This window comes from Hippichthys cyanospilos, chromosome 7 (assembly GCF_059441005.1).
Source record: "Hippichthys cyanospilos isolate Australia breed blue-spotted pipefish chromosome 7, RoL_Hcya_1.0, whole genome shotgun sequence".
NCBI lineage: Eukaryota > Metazoa > Chordata > Actinopteri > Syngnathiformes > Syngnathidae > Hippichthys > Hippichthys cyanospilos.
This window is the reverse complement of record NC_142375.1, coordinates 5817106-5841053: the sequence shown is the minus strand read 5'-3', so window position 1 is coordinate 5841053 and position 23948 is coordinate 5817106. Positions and strand designations below refer to the sequence as shown.

The 23948-nt window shown below is 38.5% G+C and overlaps 2 protein-coding genes across 12 annotated transcripts in view; one reads left to right on the top strand and one right to left on the bottom strand.

Annotated features, from left to right (window-relative positions):
• Positions 1 to 23948, bottom strand: part of LOC148420795 (sodium channel and clathrin linker 1-like) — a 39128-nt gene that overhangs the window by 7638 nt on the left and 7542 nt on the right. For 8 of the 11 annotated variants that reach the window (XM_088418943.1, XM_088418948.1, XM_088418952.1 and 5 more), the window contains 4 exons: positions 23600 to 23796; positions 23292 to 23356; positions 22279 to 22374; positions 17535 to 19551 (listed from right to left, as the gene is read on the bottom strand). In XM_088418943.1, the coding sequence (XP_088275069.1) occupies positions 22307 to 22374; positions 23292 to 23356; positions 23600 to 23796 (330 nt within the window). In that variant the 3' untranslated portion in view covers positions 17535 to 19551; positions 22279 to 22306. Of the gene's footprint in view, positions 1 to 8536; positions 8620 to 17534; positions 19588 to 22278; positions 22375 to 23291; positions 23357 to 23599; positions 23797 to 23948 lie in introns of those variants that run through there. The other 3 variants (XM_088418945.1, XM_088418944.1, XM_088418946.1) reach the window with 3 other exon arrangements.
• LOC148420796 (integrin alpha-X) lies at positions 862 to 23768 on the top strand. The gene is made up of 29 exons (XM_088419137.1): positions 862 to 865; positions 1325 to 1442; positions 1715 to 1806; positions 1912 to 1994; positions 2384 to 2498; positions 2620 to 2750; positions 5381 to 5523; positions 8500 to 8656; positions 8775 to 8987; positions 9074 to 9191; positions 10187 to 10329; positions 10551 to 10697; positions 10784 to 10981; positions 11713 to 11843; positions 12084 to 12241; positions 13711 to 13877; positions 13968 to 14084; positions 14162 to 14232; positions 14300 to 14447; positions 15694 to 15792; positions 16902 to 16981; positions 17064 to 17141; positions 17543 to 17618; positions 18448 to 18555; positions 18625 to 18666; positions 18746 to 18871; positions 18952 to 19068; positions 19232 to 19342; positions 19431 to 23768. Exons 1-29 carry the CDS (start codon positions 862 to 864, stop codon positions 19611 to 19613), a joined length of 3474 nt encoding a protein of 1157 aa, XP_088275263.1. The 3' UTR covers positions 19614 to 23768.

The following is a 23948-nucleotide window of genomic DNA, read 5'->3' as shown; positions in this document are numbered from 1 at the left end:
TCTTGTCGACACTTTGGTTTACAATTTTCATACTTGAAGTGTACTAAAAGAACACTCATGAGTACCCGAGTGTAGCGTTTGGTTCACACCCTTTCTTTGATGAAAAAATGAGCCCCACATGGGCTAAATTTGACATCTGCAGCATGTACCTCTCGACCTCCAGTTTGAAAGGATGGTCAGGGACGACAAATTGGAAGTCGACATCTTTTGACAACCCATTCCAAAATTTTAGCCTCCCAGTGTTATTTTCTCTAAGATTGCACATTAAAAATATCTAAAAGCTCGAGTTGGCTCACAATTTCCGCCAGAGGTTAATGATTATGCCTGCTCTAGAATGATATCAACTGATATATGTTTACTGTCTGGTTGCTTTTGAATATGAGTAAACATAAAAGTGATTAAATAATAAATTGTATTGTTACACAATTTATACTACTCTCTCTCTATCGACCAAAAGGCAGAACCAAGCAATGTGTTTTATATCTAATATGATCCAAATTGACACATTGATCATCAGCTTTGAAGCATAGACCATTTGATCTCATACTTTTAACTGAATCTGAGTCTTGTTAGCCAAAAAACAATCATTTTACCATTAGGCTACCCGTCCGTTTGTACAGAAACACATGTGTATTTGCATAGTACATACCTCAGTCAGATAGATCGCAGCACTATGGCCTTTTGGCTTAAATATTTTCCAATCAGAAAGAACAGTGGGTGGTCTCTGGCCACTCGCTTGAAAAAAAAGTCAGCTAAGGCCTACCTTGCAACATGATTGAACAGTAAATGCAGTAAAAACAAAAAAAAAACTTTATGAATATTATACTCCACTGGTGCTCTGTACTCAAAAGGAGCGGTGGAATGGGTGAGGTGAATCAAATAATTTTCTAAGAAAAAGGGTGTGTGCTGGATTTCTTATGTTAATATGGTGAGTTCCAACCATTTTCTTTCTTGTTTGTTATATATTTTATTCTTTTATTTAATTTTAACAATTTTCTGGTCAGTTAAAAGGAACACAAAGCAAAAAAATAAAAATAAAAAATTGAGGCTATTTGGATACTTTCAATATAAGCTACACACGCCGATTGTGCTTAGTAATTCCTGGAAACTTTTAGCCACAATGCTTGGTCAACAAAAACATTACTGTCAAGTCCTCCGCACAAGTGCATGTACAGTAAACATCTCGCCACAAGTGCATGTGTGAAAACACCCTTATATTCTCCATTAAATAAGATTATAAGAAATGCCTTACCCAAAAGTGTCAGATATTTCCGCTTTGAAACACTCAGCTGAACTGATGATCTTTTCAACCCTGAATTTGTAGCTTTCCCTGCGTTTTTGGCATTCAACATTGACACAACAAATCCCAAAGTCTACACTGGTGATCAAGAAGCTTTCTTCGGATACAAAGTGCTTCAATTTGTTTCTGGCTCCAAGAAGGGGTATGCTTTGGTTTTTTTTCATCTGTTTTTTTATTTATTTTTGATTATTTTGATTTTTTTATCCAATGTGTTTTACTGATGAAATTGACCTGTGATTTAACACTTGTGTGGTCAGCGTGTGACACGGTTCTGTTTCATCAGAAGACCAAAAATGGATCCTAATACCATACATATGGGCCAAAAGGCATCAGCCTTTGCGAAAGACCAATCAACCAGTATCAAACACTAACTAATTCGGATTGATATTGGATGGATATTTCTGTTATCCTCAGGATAATTGTCACGGCACCACTTCAGAATAATGGCTCTGGGGCAATATGCAAACCAGAAAACACCCAAACTACAAAGTGCTTCAACCCCCAAGGTACAGTATGTTATGAGTAGAATACCTTGGAGTTAAGAGGCAACAAACAGTAAAATACAAAGTGCGATGGTGGTAATTTGTACCGCTGAAATACCATTGTCACAGGACTCTCAATGGAAGGCAAAGAAATACAAGTCAAGCATCTTGGACTGTCCATAGCTGAGGACCCAAAACGCTCACAGTTCACTGTAAGGATATGACTCATTAAGCAGTGTCATATTAATGCCGTGCAATTTTCATTTTCTCTTAGTAGATCATGGTTTCGTTTTTTTTGTTGTTGTTCAAAATCATAGTGTTTTTGCTTCCTGCAACTTTCTCCTTGTATTTCATTTGTTATTGTTACTTTTTTTTCATATCAGAGCTCCTGTTCAATTAATCAAATTGAATTTTATTTCAGCCAACTAAGCACATACACTCACAGAAAATCATGTGTCTCATTTTGCTCTGAAAATAATTGAATGCACACATTTCACTTTCGGCTTCATATTTCTTTCCATGGATCACATGTGTGTGCCAAAATGCTGAGATGACAATCCTATTTTGGATCTATTTTTTTGTCACCCTCGTTCTCATGAAGGTTTGCAGCCCTTACTTAGCTCACGAATGTTATGACAATTCCTACCTGAATAGTGTGTGCTACAAGATGACAGAGGATCTTCAGGAGATCACTTCTTTCAAACCAAATTTTCAAGGTAAAAAGGTCAACTGATAAATTGCTTAAAAGAGAAAAAAAACGAAAGCTGAAATGATTTTTGGCCCGAGTAAAATGTTACATTTTGTGTTTCTTACGACCTCTATATATTCTCCTTGTAGAATGCGAAAAGAAGACTGTAGATCTCGTCTTCCTCTTTGACGGGTCCGGGAGCATGAGTGAAAGTGACTTTAAAAAAAATAAAGATTTCATAGTGGACATAATGAACAGCCTCAAAAACACATCCATCAAGGTCAGTGGTCCATCAACCAAGTTGTGATGTTTACAGTGGAAACCATAATGACAAACGCCGTCTGCTCTGTGATCTCCATCAGACTTGTTTCAATTGCATAACAGATTTAAAAAAGGGTGAAATGAACTTATCTGTTCTGGGCTACTCAATCACAAAACCGAATGCAAGACTTTTGCAAAGTGACTTCAAGGATCTCCATCCATACATAAACGTGTTATATATGTTTGAACGTACCCTATTTTCCGGACTATATGCTGTAGGCAGAAACAGTGCCTTTCTTAATTTCAGTGTTGATACTATATTCAAATTCAAGTTCAGTCGGCTAGGTTAGGGATAAACTTTCCAAAAATGGTTTCACTGGTGCTAACATTAGCAACTAGCCTACATCATCGTTATTGTATTTAACATACTGTTTAACATGATTTTTTGTATGCTTCATCTTGATACACATTGATCAGAATTTTTTAGCTTTGCTCTTCATTATTGTTAGTGGTGACAGGGATCTCGCCGACAAGGTTTGGAAATGCTGGCGAATCCACAGTGGAAATCGGCAGCATATCTTCTACGTATGACATACTCCGCCACAAGTCTCCTAACCTCTTGAGCAAGAGAGCGCTATTTTCGCCTGCTTTGTTTCATCCGCACTCTCAATTCTCCATGTGTTTTCTTTTCGCCAACTTCACGTTACTCTGGCACCACTCTAAATGGTTTGTCAAATTACTGGTGCTATTTGGACAAGAGGACAGCTCTTTAGGTGCCGTGCACAAAGTGCACCTAACTATTTTATCCTTCTTGTCTTGATCTCTGACAAACTCTCTGTCCATCTTGTGTACCTTTTGTTCATTTTCAATTTGTCGTCTGCTGCTGTCGCACTCATCTCTGCTGTAGTAGATGCTAACAACAGAAAGTAAACATTTTGTCCCAGACTTTTCTCCTTCGATCTTGCGGTGTTTTTGGCAGATTTGGGAAAAAAAACACCACTTTCAGTTTAAAAATACATTGGAATTCATTGCGTTACTCTCATTTGTACCAAGTTGACACGTTTGAGCATGGAGACTTAAGGCAGTGTGGGATGTGGGAAAGGTGGAACCAAAAGGACGCAGGACAGACTGGGATGGGGCTCAAAGGAGGATATTTAATAACAAACAAAAGCAGGGTTGCAATGGACCAAAAATACAAAGTACAACCAAAAACGCTAAACTCAATTTACTAGGGCAACAGGAGGCAGCACGGTATAGATGGACACAAGGGAACACGAGGCAAGGCAGCGGGGGAAGACGTACGGCAAGGACCAGGCAGTGCAGAAAACAAACAATGACCCGACAAGAAGCAAATGCAAACTGGGAACTTAAATAGACTACACACTTAACGAGAAGACACGACACAGCTGGGGGAGAGACAAAAGGCAGGGGAAGCTGACTGGATGAGAAGGAGGGCAGGTCAACAAGCGGGTGGACAAGATCAAACTAATGAGGCAGGCAAACGCGGGGAAGGAACTATAGAAACTAAATGGCTAAACAACCCAAAATCTCTACAACAAAACCCATAGCCGAACATAACCCAGGCGGAACGTGACACAAGTAAAATGTTACTGCTTTTTGTGTGTAATGCATTACACTACTGCATTACTCCCAAAAGTAATGCATTACAGTAATCACATTACTTTTGTAATGCATTCCTTTCAATACTACTGACGTCTATGTGTTATGTGGATCCTAACTCCTGGGCACAACAGAAATTTCTGCCGGGTTCTTGCGTTACAAAACATGTTAAGCCCATGAGCTGTCCAGCAGTTAGCAGCGGACATTATTTATGAGACCAGTGCCTTTGGAGCGGGCAACGCTTTCAACGTCTTCAGCAGACCCACCCACAGCATCTGAAAGCTGAGAAAACATCTTTTTCATTTTTAGGCCATTTTTAGTCAGTAAAATTTGGCCTGCTTGCATTACAACTTCCCTGAGGGACGTCAATTTTTAAAGATATTTTACACAAAAGTGAGCGCATCCCTTATATTTGAGAAATTAGACTTTGCTTCAATCTAAATCACTGTAAAAGCCAGTGTTAAAAACGCTGGAAAAAAAAAATACATGAGTAGCTTACACCCTTCAGCGAAAATATCGATACAAGGTCACAAGTGTGAATTGGGAGAGCTATTTTAAATTTAGTACTTTTTCTTTGTAAAATATGCAAATCCTCAGATGCCAAACTGTGAGTAAGCAGGAGTCGCACAGGTCACTTCAAGTTTAATACGGCATCTCATGACCAAAAAGAAAAAAAAAAGTCACAATACATATAATTTTTTTTTTTTTCTGGAGACATGCACCTCTCTTGTGGGCACAAAAATATCGACATGGCTCAGGCGCTCCACTCCCAACTGGAAAGATGGGGGGGTCAATCCCTGACCCTGTTGAACAAGCGGAAGTGTCCATGAGCAAGGATCTCATTCTTAATATGCTTCCAGTGAACCTGGCAGGGCCTATGTCTTAGCAACATCTAACGTGATTGAGTGAACGGGAACCTTTGTAAGGAGAAGTGCTGTTTTATATTTGTTTTAACTTCAAAATGATTGCTTGGGTTGTTTGACTTTAGAGACACTGTATTTAAACACTCATTGTGTGTGTGTTTTTCAGTTTGCAGCAGTTCAGTTTGCCACATCTCGCAGAACAGTCTTTGATTTTAATGACTACATAAATGAGAGAGCGCATGAAAAACTTGATAAGGAACGTCATATGGACAGCCTCACCAACACCCACGAAGCTCTCAAATTTGTGTTGTAAGTTATAGGAAGACATTCATTAAAAATTTTAATCAAACCTAGGTGTCATTGTGGGATATGAATTTTACTAGGTTGATTTCACTCATTACAGTACTGTAGTTCTATATAAAAACCTTACAGACGATTTAAGTGGAAATGAGCCCACAATCAGCGAAGAATTGTACGTAAATATAATGAAGAAAGCAATTTAAATACATATAGTTACATGTATTGTACGAGTTTGTTTTCATTGAGTAAAAACAAGTCGACTATGACAATAATTACGTAGTTATAATTTAGGCCATTTCAATTATTCCTTTGTAACTTTTATGTGAAGTCTTGAACAGATATTACATTTTAGTGCAGTAATTAACATGTAATAACATAACTTTAATAATAATATACCGAACTGCCATAAGTAACTTTTATCACAGTCTGATTTTTAAAGAAGATGTACAGATGTAAAGATATAGAGATAAACCACACAGGCTGGAAACTGGAGGTGTGATGACAAATGTTAGATGTTATGGCCCAGAGGTGGAAGGAAAAGGAGATCTCTTGGTGTGAAGTTATGAAGTTACAGAGAGTATTGCTGGAGCGGAAATAGTGGCGATTGGAGCACACCTGAGTTGGTCAAGGAATGAGAGGTGACGAGGAGAGAATGTGCTGGTTTATTGTTAAACGAAGACACAAAAAATAGCTTTATTGTCATTGTACCACAGGGTGTAACAAAAAAAAAAAAAAAAACACACACAACCCATCCAAGGGACATTAAAATAAATGAGCAACAGGGGGATATAGATAGGAGTCAGCTGGGTCTACTTTTAAATTTCCCCATTTTTGCAGAAGAATAACCTAGGGATGGAGGGTGAAAAAAAAAAAAAAAAAAAACAATCCCAGACTGAACTCCTGTAAGTGGCGCACAAAATGGATTTGAAAAAAAAATAACTCAAGTCACAGCATACTGACATGTGACACATACTGTAGATTAGCAGAGGTGGGAACTTCGTCAGTACTGACGGACTGTCCGTCTGTCCGTTGCTGACGGACTCCTGTTTTGCTGATGGACCGAGGACTGACAAGAATGCGAAAAACAAAAACGGCAAAATAAAAATGTCGGAATTGTAACTTTAATCCCTCGATGTAATCATCGGGATAGAAACCGTCCTCTATAGTTGTAGGGCAGGCAATTATAAAAGAGAACCGCCATCTACCATTTCAGTCATGTAAAGCATATTAATGCCATCCGGAGGACATGATCGTTAATTGCACTCTCGTCCCTTGTATTAAACATGATGGTGTATTATAGCCTAGGGTTAAACCCATTAGCTGGCTTTGTTTTCGTGTTACACTTATATGTATGTGTTCTGTTTCAATTGCAGTGTAACTGTAGAACCACAGACACGATGTTAACTTTAAGTGTAAATAATAAAGCAGAAAAAAAAATAGTATGCGTGCAAACAGTAATAGACCAGCGCCTGACTGATGATGGACCAGAAAAAAAAATTGTCAAACGTCACTCTCTAGAGGTGGCGGAAGGTTGGGCAAAAATACACCGACGGACTGGCAATTACAATTTCGTCTGGCTTGAAAAAATGACGGACCGACATTGACGGAAAGGGGGTGGGGATATATTTGAGTTGGATATGCAAATGTCATTAAATTTTCATGGCGAAGTACCTTAATGTAACTTCCCAAATAGAATACTCATCTGTGTATGCTGTAGGATGCATCCTTAACATTAGGGTTAAAGTCTGTTCATTTTCATGTTACCGTGTATAGAGCACAGAAACAGCTTGATAGCAATGTAAAAACTATTGTAAAACAGAATAAATATCATCTTTCTAAATCCTTCAGATTTCCTTCTGTTCATCATATAATGTGTGCGGGTTAAGCTAAGTGTGTACATACATCCACTTCCATGTTTTCTAACCGGCTCCGCCGTGCGCACCTGGCGACTCTTAATTGGATCAACTGGAGACATCATAACCTTTACATGATCCTCTCCATTTTAGTAATATTCCTGTGTGTGAAGAAGGATGCACTCGGACGTTGGTTCAGTCTGTTAACTTCTTTTGTTGAAAATAATGCTGTAACGACCTCAGCTAACACAAGCTGCTGTTGCAGTTGGCTGCTAACAGCCAACTGACTTCCGCCCTCTAGCTCGTCCTGTTACAGTGATTATTGTAAGTAACTATATGGCCGATAAAAAATGCATATCTGTGCTTCAAAACTCTGCTTGTGTGGCTTTTTAAATTATTTCATGAAACTGGACTGGTAGGCTTATGATCATTGCTCAAAAGCTAATGACCCAATGTATGACTCCAAATGCATCTCCTTTAATTCCAACTCAACACAATTTAGAGGCGTGGTTACACAAATGGTTAAACACACATATGACTGGATGCTGGACATGAACTGGTTGCAATAGCGATCTATTCCTCGATACCATCGGTATGTTTTAATCTGATGTTAAGTGTCTCACAAATGACCATAACCCTAACCTGTGACTGAGTTCACTTGAGTTCACCAGAGTCCAAGTATTGCTCTGCGCAACATGAGGCAGTTCCAGTAAAAACAGGCTAACTATGGTCTATCTACAAAAGCTTTGGACAAAGCGAGAGGAGCTAGTTTGAGAAGGATCGGACATGTGCACAGAAGGGACAGTAACGGTATAGGTGGAACGGTTGCTGGAAATAGAGCCGCCAGGTCGGAGGCAAAGTGGAAGACCAAACCTATGTACTGTAGGTAGTGCACTAAGTGGAGGATAGTTTGAGTTAGAGCAGACGCAGGGGACAAGGAGAGCAAGGAAAGGCTGATTCACTGTGATAACCACTGGACAAATTTAAACAGAAAAGATAAAAAGAAGATAGCAATAATTGTGATTGCCCTAGAATAATAATATACAAGAATTTTAAACCCAATTCATAAATCATATCCTTTTGAGAATTCTCAACAGAAAAACAATTTTGCACGTTTCCTTTTCTCCAACAGGGAAAAACTCTTCGAGAACAAACACGCAGGTGCCTCACCTGATGCAATTAAAGTTCTGGTCCTGATCACAGATGGCATTCCAAGTGACACGGATGAAGACGCAAATTGGATTATCCAGACCTACAGTGAAAAACGCATTATTCGGTTTGTGATCGGGGTGAGAGATGAAATTCTGTTTCTTGTTGGAAACTGTGATGGAAGCATTGGAAAAGTCGAAGTTTCACTAAGTTGACCTAAATACAGAAGTCAGCTACTGTATATTGTTGTGGTTTCAGGTCAAAATTAAAAGCCTGGAGAAAGTACAGACTATTGCCTCAGACCCGAAGGACAAATACGCCTTCAAAATCGAGAATTATGAAGGGCTCACAGGATTACTGGAAAACTTTCAAAAACACATCTTTAGCATAGAAGGAGACACCAAAGTGGCACGAGCCCAAAACCTGACCAAGGAAATGTCGCAGACGGGATTCAGCGCTGTATTCTACAATGTGAGCAACCTCTGTTGAGCTACCATTTAACTAGAACCCACTCCAAGATCTAACATACTGTGACGTTTGTGATTTGGCCTTGACAGGACACCTTGCTTCTGGGTTCAGTAGGATCAAACTCTTGGCGCGGTGCGCTGTACGAGCGCCGAGATCAAACTGAGATACAGATTGAAGATCCACAAATGCCGATGGACTCTTATATGGGTATTTTGCCATTACCGGTTTACTTTAGCATCGATGGTATGTGCGGTAGCCATTTCCTTTGAAACCTTTTATAGTATAGAAGCTTCATAATCACAATCCAATTTAACCTCAACTCCCCAGCAAATATAATGTCAAAAAGAAATAATTATAAATAAATATTCTTCCACAAAAAATATCAAACATGAAACGTTCTTTTTTTGGATGACAGTAGAGATCTGTTCACCAAAATAAATCATGAACTAAATTATTAATAAATGTTTGTCCATTAAAAAAAATAATCCAACAAAGTGTCAGACCTGTTCTCAAAAAGATATAACTGTAAATAAATATTTGTCCACAGAAAAATTCAAAATAAAGTGCCAGACTTGTTCTCAAAAAGAAATAATAATAAATAAATAATTGTCCACACAAAAATATTAAGCATAAAGCATCCTCTTTTGGCATTACAATAGAGAGCCGTTCACAAAATAAATCATTAACTTAATTATTACTAAATATTTGTCCATGAAAAATCATCAACAAAGTGTTAGACCTGTTCTCCAAAAGACTTATTTATAAATATTTGTCCAATCAAAAATATTTAGAACAGGTGACGAGAGGCGGCACGTGACACGTTGGGTCGAACCATTCTATTATGGGGGGAATCTGGGTTTTTAAAATGTTAAATTTTTAAAATGTGTATTTTGAATTTATTTTTTTCTGAAACATTTAATTGATTCAATGATTATTTTTAAATAACTTTTGCACGTTTGTTTGTTTTATTTAACATCAGGAGTACCCCCAGGGGTACCCGTACCCCCATTTGAGAACCACTGATCGAGACCATTCCCAACTCTCACCCTAAGACCCCATCAAAGATTCCTGCACAAAATAAGCAGATTAAAAGATCGGAAGTACTTTTTGTACAAAAACAATTTTGGACTGAGAGACAATAAACACATACAGTGTATTCAAAGGGCAGTGAAGTACAACCTCTGAAGTGTACTTTCTTGCAGGATACTCTGTTTCCGTGGGACAGATGAACGGGGTTCCTCTATATTTCACGGGCGCACCAAGATTTGAGCACGTAGGACAAATCGTACTTTTTGCACACAACGGGAACAGCTGGAATGTCACTCAAAGAATAAATGGGGAACAGGTTTGTAAAGTTCATGCAATATATTGTATGTAGTCACGTATCGTGCATACGACCCATTTTGTAACTTGACCTTAAAGTAGATGTTTGTGAAATATGCATAGATCGTTATTAACGCCTTTTGTTGATGCATTGGCCTATTTGCAAGCCGCTATGTACTATGTTCAAAACAAGTAATATAAACAATATAAAAAAAACAAATGTTTGTTCCCCTAAATGTTCAGATTGGCTCCTATTTTGGAGCAGACCTTTGTACTCTAGATGTGGACTCAGATGGTAACAGTGATTTTCTCCTGGTGGGAGCGCCAATGTTTTACCACCCTCCGGAGAAGTCTGAGGGACAGATCTACATCTATAAACTGACCGATGAGGTGGGCTAAAACGACGACTAAGTACGGGTCACTGTGAAAAAAGCCGACTGAGTAAATGAATATGCTCAAGTGGTTACTTTCTATAGACGCTGCTGGAAAGCGAAATCATGGTAAGCGGGCGGTCCAGGGGGAGATTCGGGAGCAGCATTGCCAGTCTTGCAGATATGAATGGAGACGGCCTGCGAGATGTTGCGATTGGGGCCCCCCTTGAGGATGATAACGCAGGCGCAGTCTACATTTACTTTGGTCACAAACACCAAGGAATACGCAGTGTTTATAGTCAGGTGAGGCACACTGTAAATTAAATGAAACCTGTGACTGGTTAATACAGGTCAAACAACCCCGGAAATTGATTGTATATGCTCGTACTGTACGATGTCAACATCTCTTACTATTCAGAGTTCCTGTTGTAAACAATATCTGAAATATAATGCTTGCTCTGTGTAGCACCTATGCTCATACGAAGATAAATTAAACCCAACCAACTCAGCACGTATATACATTTACATAAAACTCTATTTCACATGTATTCATTATAATTATATATTTTACATGTACTAGTTTTATTCCGTAGGTCTCAAACTCCAGTCCTCGAGGGCGGCAATCCTGCATGTTTTTGATGCTTCTGTCATTAACTCACCTGAATCAAATTATTAGCTCACCAGCAAGCTCTGCAGGAGCTTGAAAATGATCCTAATCATTTGAATCAGGTGTGTTAAAGAGAGCAGTATGGAAAACATGCAGGTTTGCGGCCCTTGAGGACAAATATGCCTTTTACTCTATTACATTTACAGTAAACATTCATCACATTTGCATTTAATGTTCAAGCTATCAGATACAGTGTAAACTACAACCACAAGATAACATTAAAATAACAACAAAATACAACTTTGCATTATCGTTGTCAAGATAGAATTTTTTGATGCAGCTGTTTTATTGGATCTCTATAGTCCTAATATTGTGGTCACTGAGTGTACACTACGTATACATACCAGTAATGTGTTTCTCAATCCAGAGAATCATAGGACAGGAAATAAAACATGGAATGAGATTCTTTGGACAGGCCATAAATAGAAATATAGACCTCGGAGATGACGCTCTACCAGATATTGTCATTGGGGCCAATGGAGCAGCTGTAGTCTTAAGGTATGAATGTTATATATGCTACAAAACTAAGACTGGTAAATGTTATTGTCATGTTATTTTTCTCTTTCTCTCTGCATATATATATATATATATATATATATATATATATATATATATATATATATATATATATATATATATATATATATATATATATATATATATATATATATATATATATATATATATATATATATATGGTACAGTAAATCTAAAACATAATTTTTCAATGTTTTCCAGGTCCAAGCCAATTATCAATGCTGTAGCTCGTCTGTCTTTTCAACCAAAAGAGATAAGCGTTGACAACATTGACTGCTCAGGCAAAACAGACACCATTTTTACCATGACTAACTTGACAGTCTGCTTTGAACTGGTAGAAACAACAAGAAATAAAGCAGGTAAGAATGTTGACCAATCCAATTCCAAAAACAGTTTCAACGGGCAAAACGGCGACCAATCCAATTCCAAAAACAGTCTCAACGGACAAAACAGCCAAAATCATCCGTAACAGCCATCGCTTGAATTCTAACGATCCCTTAAATGTCTCTAAAATCCTGAAAACTCTTGCCTGTTTAGGACTTAAAAATAGAAAAATGTGTGCCTAATAAAGCTCATTTTTGCCTGTTTAAACTATTGTCCGAAAACAGACGCTATGCCCAGTAAAGCGTTAATTAATGTATCTATTTTCACACCAGTCATGTTGACATTGTAAACAGCAGATACAATGGAGCATGAATGAATTAGGATCCTAGAGAAAATATATTACTTCTTTCCAGTTAACATTTTAGAGGGTGGGACATGGATAAAAAAAAAAAAAAAATCAATTTTCAGGATAAAGATACACCTACATAACTTAACCACATGAATGCAGCATCAATAAAACGTGTTCCCTGATAATGATGACATCACCCACCTGCATGTTTTTTTTTTTTTCATTTTATCAAGTAGTCTGCTAACTCAAAAATAGTTGGGTATACTAACATGAATATGTCAGCATTCGATAAATATGTCTGCAATCGAGAGACTTCTGTACGCTCATTATTCACCGAGCAGCACTATATAATGCTAGAAGAAAAACATGCATGAAATATTCTGCTTTAATCATCGCAATAAAAAAGATATATATATATATATATATATATATATATATATATATATATATTTTTTTTTAGTTGCAGACACTTTGATGTACTGGCTTATTTTTTTCTGTTGTAGACCTGTATAAACGCTGTAAAAAATAATGAACATTTGTTGAAAGGTGATTTATATTACTTTTTTCTTTTGTTAATGTTAAAAAGGATACGGGTTCATGTATTCTTATACCATTTTTATAGATAATAATCTCATAGTCAGCGTGTTGAGCGGGGGGAGTGCGAAGTTTTCTCTTTTCTAAAAGGGGCATGGCAAAATATAATTGGGAAGCACTGCGCTATGCAATGAGGCGAGGTGCTGCCTGTCAAGCCACTGTATCATAGTAACAGTCACATGTTGTGAGGAAGCCAGCCAATCTTTCAAAAAAAAAAAAAAACCTGTACTTATGGGACAAGTAACTGTGACACAAACGACCTTGGTGAGCTTTTACTTTAAAGTTCCTACCGGAAGCATAGTCACGACAGAGCTCAGCCAACTTGATTCTCTTTGGTTCCCAAAGTGAACAGGCTCCAAACTGTCGATTCAGGACACTAAAAGAAAAACAACAAAATCAAACAACGACTTTTTTTTTTCATTGACATTCTCTTTAGCTTGGCGTCACTCGTGCGTGACGCATCCAGCACTCCGGATTTATTCCCTTTCAGAATAAGACTTAACCCAGTATATGGATAAATTGTTGAGTTGTGAATACTAATTCTAAAGCGTGTCTTTGCAGGAGCTATGAAGTTAGGACTAAATATTTCCTTCATGCTTGATGTGGATCCAACAAGACAAGCCCACCGAGGTTTCTTCAGTCAAAGTGACAGGAAATCCAGAAATCTTACGTTCGCCAACGAACCGCTGGATGAATACACATGCTTCCATTCCCCCATCTACATGCCAGTATGAATGCATACGCTACCCGTACATGCAAGTACAGTACTTCAAAAGTTGGGGTCTACAATGATTCACTTGATCGTTTCCCTTTTGTAGAAATGTGTGAAAGACACACTGTCACCTATCAGGATCAAATTAAACTTCTCCCAAGTGGACAGTCAAAGTGCAGATGCTGTCCTGAACGCGGATGAAAAAACACAAGCTTTCATCGAGGTACTGGCCGTGACATTATCTTAAATGTACTATGTACAGTACTAATATGTGTACGACACTTCGAACTGAACTCGTAGGTTCCTTTTGAAAAGCAGTGTAAAAAGAATGACACCTGTATCGCTGAAATTGAGGTGGACTTCAATTTCTTGTAAGTACATCTTGCTAGCGCCAACATTGAATCTTAATGAATATAAAATATATACCGTATCCTTTAGGACCCCAACATTACTGGTGGCTGAAGAAAATTTCTTAAACTTGTCCATTAAGATAGCCAATCGCGGAGACGACTCGTACAACACCAGCCTGACAATGTACTATCCCCCTGGACTCTCCTACTCCAGAATGTTTCAGATTATTACACAGGTAATCTAAAATATTTGAATCACTGTGAAAACAAATATACAGTGATCCCTCCTACTTCGCTCTCAGTACTTCATGGGTTTTTCCAGGAAAAATTAAAAATATTTCAAAATAAAATATCAATTAAAACTGCGCAAAAATAGAAAAAATGAAAAAAGCAAAAAAGTACATTATACAGTACTGTATTCATCAGATAGGTAAGTAATATTAGTTAATAACTATGTTAAGAATTCTTCAAGCGTTTGAGTTCGTGACGTTTCTTATCTTATTTTGAAATCAATGCTTTTAGTTTGTCGGGTCGCGTTGCATTTCCGTTTCCTGTTTTACGCTCTGTGCGTCATTTGGCTTGTTACGGTGACAGCGAATGACAACGTAAGCTCATATTTATAGTTTATTATAATTTATGCTGATAACGCACGCTACTGCCTATGTTTAGTAAGCGATGAGTGTTTATTATTGTTGTATTCGTTTGTGTAGAGGTTCCACTTTATAGTTAGTAGTTGTTGTTGCTAACCCGCTAATGTCGGCTAAAAATACAGTAAATTCATAGATTAAAGATCGGCAAGTGTTTGTTAGTTTACTGACTTTAACATTGTTGTTGATTTATTATTCAACAGATACTACATGATACACCAGAAATGAGCCAAAATAAATGTGAAGTTCATTGTGATGACTTGCGTACTCTCTCACCGGAGACTTGGTGCAGATAACCAGTCCTGAGAACAAATTCTCAACAAACTAAGTAATATTAGTTATTTAATGAATATAGTGTAATGTTAAATAATAGGAGAAAAGAAATTAAATACGCAAAAAATACCAACACAAAGGAGTGTTTATGGTTACTGCGGCTATTTTGGGGCGTACATAGAAATCTAGGAACTGATACCCTAATTCGCGGGTTTCAGACTTCGCGGGGGGGTTGACACCCCCCATTAACAGCGAAGTAGGAGGGGGGGGGGGGGGTCACTGTATATTAATTAATTTCATTATGTATTCCTGTTATTGTTAAGCAATACATTTGTATGAAAGGATTGGGCAAAATAATTGGAACAATACGCTTTTTACTATTTTATCTCAAATGTCTGGTTTTATCCAAAATATTGATCCGAGCTTCATTATATTAGTATATATTGACTGTGAATAGGGTGTTCAAGCTACTCAATTGTATATTTTAGTCATAGAAAGTATAAATGGCTCTTAATTCTGGTTCTCTGTGTGTGTGTGCGCGCGCGTGCATGTTATGCAACAGTCCACAAGACGAACGCTCCATAACTGTGATGACCTGGAAGGGATTTTTGACAAAACGATATGTGGGATCAGCCTTCCTGTGTATCGCAGTGGATCAAGCGTGAGTTTTACTTCAAGCACGTAACCTCATGAAAAAGCAGCGAGCGACACTGAACCACATCCATTGTTAATGATCTGTGCTCACTAAAAGATGCACCAATATATTTGCACACCTCACAACACCAGTAGCTTCAGAAATGTGATTTAGCAAGATTTCAAATGACTGAAAAACTAGGGAATCATTTAGACCATAGGTGTCGAACTCCAGTCGATGGCCGGTATCCTGCATGTTTTCTGTGTTTCTCTCCCCAACACACCAGATTCAAATGAGTAGCTTATTAGCAAGCTCTCTCATGAGCTTGAAACGAATCCTATTCATTTTTGTTAGTTTTGAAAACTTGCAGGGTACCGGCCCTCGAGGACTGTCGTTTGACTGCTCTGATTCAGACCTATGGTTCCGTTGAGTTTCTCACTTGATTCCTAATTTGTACAGTGCTGTCAATTGAGACCCATTTTGAAAAATCCAGTTGGCAAAAAAACTGAGTACATTTTCTGAATTAAATGACCGAAAACAAAATTGTGAGAGCTAATTGATTAATATTTGCTTCAAAGTAGATAATGTGCTTAGTTCTAAGTAGGCTTCATTTTGTTCATTAGTTTGCACTCAGCAAGTGTGCCACAATTTTGCCATTAATTGTTATTTATGTATTCATTTTAGTTTATTCTTATTGTTTGTAAGTATCAAGCCTTGAAGCCTTGCTTATATATTGGTTATATAAAAAAGGGCAATAGACATGTTTGACCATGTTATATCTATCTAGTTGTTTTTTTTTGTCTTAAACAGTTACACGATCAATCTCCTCAAATTGATGAATAAAATATGCCTGAAGATACCACTACAATTGTTGTTCCAAACTTTAATAACTCACAAATGAATGCTATTTGTTTAAAGTTTTTTTTTTCTTTCCCAAAATGCTTTAAGCTGGTTAGGGGGTACTTAAAAAAATCACATGTGATATTCATCATTCAAAAAAGCTTAAAAACTACTGATTTAGACCAGTAAACAAATCGTATTTCATAGTTACTTGCAATTGCTTTTCCTGAAGTATGTGAGATGTAATTGATGTGCTCTTTCTGCTTTTCTAATGTTCTTTTCTCTTGCATGTGAAGGCAACATTTCAAAGCTCTTTCCGCATCAGCACCAATTATCAGTGGAATGACACTATTGCAATTAGTGTCACTGGAAAAAGGTAGGATGAAATTGCTGCGGTTTTACTCATGTTTCACAATTTTTTGACACTATAAAAAAATCTGCCTTTTTCGTATTCCCAGTGACAATAACAACTCCACCATGTCTCAGATGACCAAGACGCTCCCAGTACAGTTTGAAATAAAAATGGCAATAACAGTGTAAGTCCTCATAAACAGGATTGTTTTACATGCAGCGAAACTTGTGCTTTTCCCATATGTCTACGAAAGGTTATTGTTGTTGTGACATGGGCTGGTCCCATTAGCGGTTGCCACACCTAATCATTCACATGATTTGTTCAGCAGTTTTTAAGGCAGATGCCTTTCTGATGAAACCACCCGGGCTTTAATAATCGGCCTTGGAACCGGCAGTAGCTGGGTAATGGTGCATGGGCTGGGAATCAAACCGGGGAAAAAAAAATGAAATATTAAAAAAAAAAAAAGGAAAATGCGTTTTGTATAGTGTATTTCTTCCAAATTGTATTTAGGTAGGCATATACGTACAGTGCAATACATAAATTGTAACATACTCAGTGTAATCAGTGTAATTTTTTTTCTTTTAGAAAAGAGGACACCAGCACTTATCTGAACTTCACAGATGAGGATACAAAGCCGAAAAGAATGTCCATTATTTATAAGGTAAGAGCAATTCTTTTACTATGCGTATAGCATGAGTGGTCATTTAATAAGTCGCATGTGAGTCACACACGCTCATTCGACAATAAGTATCATATCTTGCAAATCGAGGCTTGTAAGATCAAAAATAACTACTGTATTTGTACGATTCAATAAGTCGAAGCCCCTTTTTCCTTTGAGTGAATTATTGGGTGAATTCTTAAAATGAAATTACAGTACTTTTAGATGCATTTCTTTACCGTATATGGAATAATATACTGTTGTATATTACGTGAATCGGTTGCTCTTGACTGTGTTTCTACCCCTACCCGCTGACATCCACGCGTGCCATGTTACTACTCTTGCATTTTTGTCTTGAATGGACAAGCCTTCTTTTCCATTTCATAATGCTTCAATGTCCGGAAAAATGATCCACGCAACCTCGTTGTTGACAACAAAAAGGCAATAAGCCGGCGTGCTTGGCGTAAGTGCATTTGGAAGTGCAAAACGGATGCATATCCAATTAGAGGTACATATACGCATTTTAAGCTTTGTAAATGACATATTACTCATCCCGCATTCCAATTAATGTATTCCAACAATGATATACCGTATGTAGAAAATTGGTCTGGTTTTGAGTTACGCGTGTAAAAGTTGACCCCCTCAATTTGGGGGTTGAAAATGAGGGGAAAAAAAAACACGAAGAAATACAGAATTTACTTACATCTGTACTAGCAACTTGATAACTTTAGAAGTGCAGGTGAGGCCTTACGCTTAATCTTTGAGAAACCTTAAGGGAAGGGACACCATTCCAAGTCCTAGTTTAAAATATACAAACCCCCGCTCTTGGCAGGTGGATAATCCTGGCTGGAAGTCTTTTCCTGTGACTGTGTCTCTGAGCTTTGCGACCAAACTCCAACACAACTTTGAAATGGAAAACTATCAAGTCCTTGTACAGCAGGTAACTTTTGGAACAGATAGCCCACATGCTTTTTAATATAGGCCATTTAATCTTATCTTCTTTCTCAAGAGCAAAACTCAGTGCAAGAACATCACTGGAATTAATTTGGAAGTAAGTCGAATGATTATCAGAGATGTACAATTTAGAATCACGTTGAATCAAAAGGATGTTTTCCGATTCATTTTTTCAGTATTGTTCACCAGAAAAAGACTGCAAAATCATTGTGTGTGACACCGTCACGCTGGAAAAAGAATCTTCCACTGAGTTTGTATTGTCCGGAGACGTACAATTTCGCAATCTTGAAGAGCAGGCACAGGTAAAGACCTGCATGCACTCACACACGCAATCCATGTCCCATGTATCTAATCTGGTAAGTGATCAATTCTGACTTTGCAGAATCTGGCCTTTCTGAAAAGATTTACTGGCGATAGTGCAGAGGTTAAGTTAAAAAGCATGATACATGTTGATTACGACAAAAAACGATATGTGTTGGATTCTTCTCATGAGCAAGAGGTAAGTTCAACTTCTTGATGCAATTAGTGCTTGTTGATTTTGATGCTATGCTAATCATATCCTATGCTGCTAATAATAAAGGGCGGGCACGTGAGAAGAGGGATGCCATCATTTTTCAGGTTATAACTTCAAATCATATATACAGCATTTTATCTGTCAACAGACTGAAGTTCACGTCGAGTTCATCATTTCACCTGATAAACAGTTAATCATTTTAACGGGAACTGGACTCGGACTTTCACTTATGATTCTCATTACAATTATCATGTATAAGGTCAGTGATGTGTGACAATTTTCCGATGTCCAAAATATGTGGGTAATTCTACTGAAATCCCTCTTCTGCTTCTTTGTTGTGTCCAAAGCTGGGATGCTTTAAGAGAAAAACGGCCCAGTATTATCATGAGCAGGAGGAAGTGGCCGCTCAGCAGATAGAAGACGCTGCTCAGAACGGCCTTGCCAACCAGTCGGGGAACGGCCTGCCCGCTGAGGAAAAAAGACTTCTTGAAGGCAACCAGTCAGCTGACACAGAGACAGCACAGGAATGAATGGCATTGTCTGGACCAGTACGCTCAAGCGCATTATTATTTCATTTGCAACAATGTCAAGAGAACGGTTAGGTAATACTCTGTCAAACATAGGGTTATTTCTGGTAATTATTTTTTTGTGGGGGTTCATTACCGATTGAGGTCTATGCGGAGGCTTTGCTATGTGAATGTTTGCCACAGTTTGGATCGTGGATCTGCTGAGAACAGTCTAGCCTCTCTGACTTTATCTTCCAAAATTACATCATGTACTGTCCCTCTGATGTATTCAATTCTGAACCTATCCATCTTAAGTCAAAAAGCATGAAACGGGAATTATGACAAACAGCGATATGTGCCAGATTCTTATCATGAACAAGAGGTATGTTCAACTTCTTGCTGCAATTAGTGCTTGTTGGTGTGATATGCACGGACCGCCACTGATCTATATTTAGCATGATGGCACCCACCATGGCTGCCTTCTTCTGTTCGCTGAGGTGAACAAAATAAGAATGTCACTGTATGGTTTCGTGCTATACATGTGACAATAATTCTCTGCAATCTTGGTCACTCCCAAAGCTAAATTTCAGCTCTGCTTCCTGTCTTTCCCTCAACGACACTGTCTCCAGGCCAAACAACATCGCTGGTTTCACCACAGTCCTGTACACCTTTCCTTTCAATTTAGCTGAAACTCTTCTATCACACCTGACACTTTTCTTCACCTCTTCCAGCCTGCTTGACCTCTATTCCACACTCTCCATTGCGCTTGACTGTTGATCCCAAATACAGTGGGCCCCCGTGTTACGAGATTAATCCGTTCCGCGGTTGGGCTCGTAAAGTGAATTCAGCGTATGATGGGCAATCCAAACCTATATTAAATAGCTCATGCGTTTAGAACCCCAGGTAAAAACATCAAAATTGGTCATACATAGTAAAAAAATTGGTAACAAAATAGTATAGTGCGTGCTACGTGTTCATAATATACATGTATACAATCAGAAAACATCTTAAGTAATAAATATAGAAAGGATTTATTTACCTTTGAGTGCCGCTTGTTATGCCCATGTTCCCTAGTAAGGGTAGCTTACTTCATATTTCTTCGGTTATCTCCAGCTTCGTTTCTTTATGAATCATCTTCTAACTTCTTTCTTTAACATCACTCGCAATCTTGGGACCCATGGCTAACACTTTCAAGTTTGAATTAAGCAGTAAAATGCACTATAAACATGGTTTTGAAACCACTCACAATCGAACAAAGCTTTACCGTTCCGCCATTTTGAAACGAGTAAGGCCGACCAGAACTGTAGTGAGGCGTTGCAGGGACGGCAACAGAAAATAAGTGTAATTACCTAAAAACGCCTGAAGACGGGGATGAAACAACACAAATATAGCCAAGCCCCTAGGGTCATGACAGTTGTTTTTGTCGCAAAACCTGGAAAATACCATAAAGAGGGAATGAAAAAACGCAGTATTCGACATCGCAACATGAAAACAACGTAAGTCAGGGACGCTGTAACACGAGGGTCCACTGTACTTAACATCCTCCATCTTCTTTATCTCCTCTTTCTGTATCTTCACTCTTCCACTTGGGTCCTTCTCATTAACACACATATACTCCGCCTTGCGGCGGCTAATCTTCGTGCCTCTCTTTTCGAGGCCAACCTCCACCACTCTAGCTTCTCCTCCACCAGATGACTCAAAATGTCATCTGCAAGCATCATAGTCCGTGGAGATTCTTGTCTAACTTTGATGGTCTGTCCATCAGCATAGCAAACAAGGGGCTCAGAGCTGATCCCTGAGTCCCACCTCCACCTTGAACTCTTCTGTCACACCGACCGCACATCTCACCGCTGTCTTACTGTCCTCATACATGTCCTGCACTGTTCTAACATACTTTTGTCACTCCAGACTTCCTCATACATACTGATAAGCTTTCTCCAGATCTACAAAGACACAATGCGGCTCCCTCTCGCTTTCTCTGTACTTTTCTATCAAAATCCTCAAAGCAAATACTGCATCTGGTGCTCTTTTTTTGGCACAACACCATTATGCTGCTTACAAATGCTTACGTCTGCCCTAAGTTCTGGACAGTTACTGAAAGTAATACATCTGTCATTGGACTTGCATTGGACTTGTCTGGTTGGTACACCCAGAATGTTAATTCTTGTATTACAAGAAAATTAAGGTATTGTGTATTAAATGATGTTATTGTCACATGATTGTCACTCATAAAAACACGTTATCTTGATGGTGGTCAATCATATTGTTCTGAATTTGAAGGCTTCTGTGAGCACGATCCACTTTTACGAAGGCCAGATAGAAAATAGTAAGAACGCAAAAATAACATTTCAAGAAAAATCACATAGAACATTCAAAATCCTAATGCAGCCTCAAAGTTGTTCATTCGCCGGGATGTCAAAAACAACAGCAGTGGGAAAAATAATCATTAGCATTAAGAAGAATTCAAATCAAGTGCATATGCTTTCACTATAATTGGGAATATCATCAAAATAATTGACGTATGACCTCATACCTTAGACATTTAATCAAAGGGTTAGGGTTAGACTACATGAACAATGATGGAAAAAAATCACATTATGCAAGGGCAACTGAAGATCATATAATACACAAGACATGCAGCATATGACATTTGTACTCCACAGATCTCACTCTGTAGATGTTATTATACCTGTTGTGTAGCACTTGCAGCTCTTTGCTTAGCATGGATCAATCGCCTCTGGTGGCAAACTGACTTCCCTTGATTCTCTGCTGGATGACTCTCTCACTGCAAACATAAAACAATAAGAGTGGTACAGAACGGCTACAATGTCAGTCTTGTGGAAACATTTAAAGACTCATAAGTAAGCTACATCAAAAGTATTCAAATTCAATCATTTTTTCTCACCCTTCTGCATTTACTTTAAAAAGTTGCTCAATATTACATTGTGGCTTCTACCTTGCATTTCCTGGCCGAGGGCCAATCAGAGAAAGAATGAAAATTTGTTCCGCTCCTATTGGTTACTTGAATGAGTGACCACCTGGTGCCAGGGAAGTGCACCCCGGAATGCTCTTATAAGCAAGAAACCTGATACCAGGACTAAGAAAGGGAGCAACTACAAATACTGTAAACCTTCAGTAAAGTCAGCTGTTGTACAGCCGTGAATGGCAAGCACTGAATTGAATCAACCTAGTTTATTCACTCAACTGAACATATTTCGCCACTGCTAAGCGGCACTGCAAAGTGACTATTGTCACATTGACTGCAGGCTGATTGCAGTGCTACTATAAAATGCAGCAACATAGCAGATAAACATCCAAGTCAGTTGTATATTTCAGTCATGCAAAAATGGGTGTGGCAGGCTGATGGACATTTAGTATATGGCGGGCATATGACGGACGGACATCTAACGTCATGTTTTTCCCGATGATTACACCGATGGATGAAAATTGCAGCACAGACATTCTTAAATTGCCGCTTTTTTAACATTCCCGTCATTCGTCAGTCTGTTGGCAAAACGGGCAACGGTCTGACTGACAGTCCGTCAGCGCCCACCTCTGGAGATAGCTCCTCCAGCCCAATCAATTCGGTTGTGGGTTTTAACACGTTTCCCATGTTGTCACCATGCATTCTCACGCAGACCAGAAGTTAACATGATACAGAACGTGGAGGAGGTCTGTTGCAGATTTCCGTGCTGTACAAACCTCGGTCGGCTCCGAGCTGTCGTTCGAGCTCATGTAATCGTTCCTTGTGTTCTTTCATCTCTGTCCTAAAATGTAGCGTGACACAAATACAGGATAGTCATACGTAAAGACATTTTTCAACATTCTTTTTGTGTTTCACGTAGTTTGTCGTGGATCCGGACTCAATAGATGGAATATGGTATCGCTCATTCACATCCACAATCTCAGAAATTGCATTGAATAATAGAGTCGAGTTTATTTCATGGTACACCTCTGCTCTCTAACCAATACATTCTCAAATAATATATCAGAAGAAAATCAGTTCTTACGTGAGATGTTGAATCCTAGCTTCAAAGACCTTCGCCATGTTTGTTGCGTCATCCTTCTCGCGTTGAATATTTTTCTGCTGCGCTGTGAGGAGTTGCATCCGCTCGGCGTTCAAGTTACGGCTCCTCTCCTCCAACACCAACATTTGGGCATTACATGTCTGCTCCTTCAACCTGCACTCTTGCTCCATCTGCAAGATCTGGACAGCGGGAGGTTGCAGTAAATTGTGCATCTTTGTTGTACAAACGGCAATGGGCTCGCGGTCAATGTGATAATCGTCGCTTTACAGCACCACCAAGCAATGGAGAAAAATGTTCCGTTGAATGAATAAACTGACGGACCGACAATTTT